Raw genomic sequence first — 1,402 nt, 5'->3', positions numbered from 1 at the left:
ACATCTCCTCATCAGACTTCTTTTTTCTAGACTTCAGCAGGGATCGATCAATTTTTCCTAATAAACAATCGTGGTACAAAGCTCAATAAAAATATTAAAAATTAAAAGAACATTTTGTTCAAAAAATTTTAAAAATTCCGCTGGCCGAGTGTTCGAACCTCGGATCTCTCGAATGGCACGTCAGCTCACTCGGTCATTGCCGCTGTTGAAGCAGCGCCAGCAAAATTTATTAATCTCCATTTGAAAAACGCTTAAGTGGTTTCTGTCAAAAGAACTTTTCAACATGACAATTGGCATTGAAGCTTTTTTTGTAAGAATAAATTAAATCTTTCAAACTATCGAAAAAAGCTGAAGCTCGCCGAGGGAATGGAGTTAAGGTTGAAAGTGCAGTAAGTGGTGTTATAGCAATGATATTATCAGAGAGAAATCAAATTTGTAAGAATAGGTTGAGATTGAGGCGCAGCAGTTTCAATTAACTATCGGCATAAGAAATAATGTCACATTCTCAATACTATCCGTCTTGTACTATAAAAGATAAGATAAGAAAAGGAATCTTCTTCTCAGAAACGAGTGTATGTCCAAAAGTCAAATCTTAAACAAAAGAGTGTTTTTGGTCGGGAAAGGATTTATAGAACTATTTCCTGCAAGGTGTCTTCATATATTTCTATGTCACTTCATATGTGAGAGCTTTTACTAAAAAAATACTCACCTCGTTTGCAGCCATTGCCATTCACCACTCTTCTTTTGATAACGATATGCAATCATGCCGGAAGCGCCTGTTTTTAGTACTAAAACAAAAGAAAGGATGAGTGCTTGCAAACGTCTCATCTGCAACTCAATATTCAAAATTGTCTACTTACATTCCTGATGCGCACTAGCCACATAAGCCAGATCATCGTAATGCACCAAATCATAGCCGCCCATATTGACTAGTTCCGCATCTGAGTAACCCAAAACGTGCTTGCCGCTGTTGAGTTATGTAAAAAACAGTTGCGCTAAGTAATTCTACCTCCTACCAAATATACTCACCGTTGATCCATGGAGACAAGCGAAAAATCCAATTTATGCTTGGACTTGAACATATTCTCCTTGTGTGGTATCTCGAGCAGACTTGGCGGTCCGAATGGTGTGCAGTAGGCAAATAGCGCCAGCGGAGGTTCTTCTGTCTTTCGATTTTGGCCATGCAGAATTTTGATACGTCCACGTATGTCCAATCGCAGAAAACCGGAAGTATTGTCGAGCAGGCAGCGAAATCGCACTGTAAAGCTACGCTCCAAATAGAGCGCCTTATCGGGCGCTAACGTATCGGCCAACTGAATGGTGGACATATCGGCGGGCAGGAAGGAGTTCCACAGTAGCTGCCGTTGCAGCTCTTCACGATCCTCGGAATGGACCAGTTCGT

At 40.5% G+C, this 1,402-nt stretch overlaps 1 protein-coding gene across 1 annotated transcript; it reads right to left on the bottom strand.

Moving 5' to 3' along the window:
* Window positions 1-709: 709 nt before the first annotated feature.
* On the bottom strand, window positions 710-1,394 carry LOC118757370 (aryl hydrocarbon receptor-like; the record flags this gene model as incomplete). Its single annotated transcript, XM_036492088.1, has 3 exons — window positions 710-788; window positions 861-967; window positions 1,030-1,394. Coding segments are annotated over 3 exons (551 nt in total), but the record flags the coding sequence as incomplete, so codon positions are not given.
* Window positions 1,395-1,402: the final 8 nt, after the last annotated feature.

The sequence above is a fragment of the Rhagoletis pomonella genome, unplaced genomic scaffold (assembly GCF_013731165.1).
Source record: "Rhagoletis pomonella isolate Grant_MI unplaced genomic scaffold, Rhpom_1.0 Rhpom_scaffold_17084, whole genome shotgun sequence".
In the NCBI taxonomy this organism is placed as follows: Eukaryota; Metazoa; Arthropoda; class Insecta; order Diptera; family Tephritidae; genus Rhagoletis; species Rhagoletis pomonella.
This window is presented reverse-complemented; position numbering and strand designations above follow the sequence as displayed.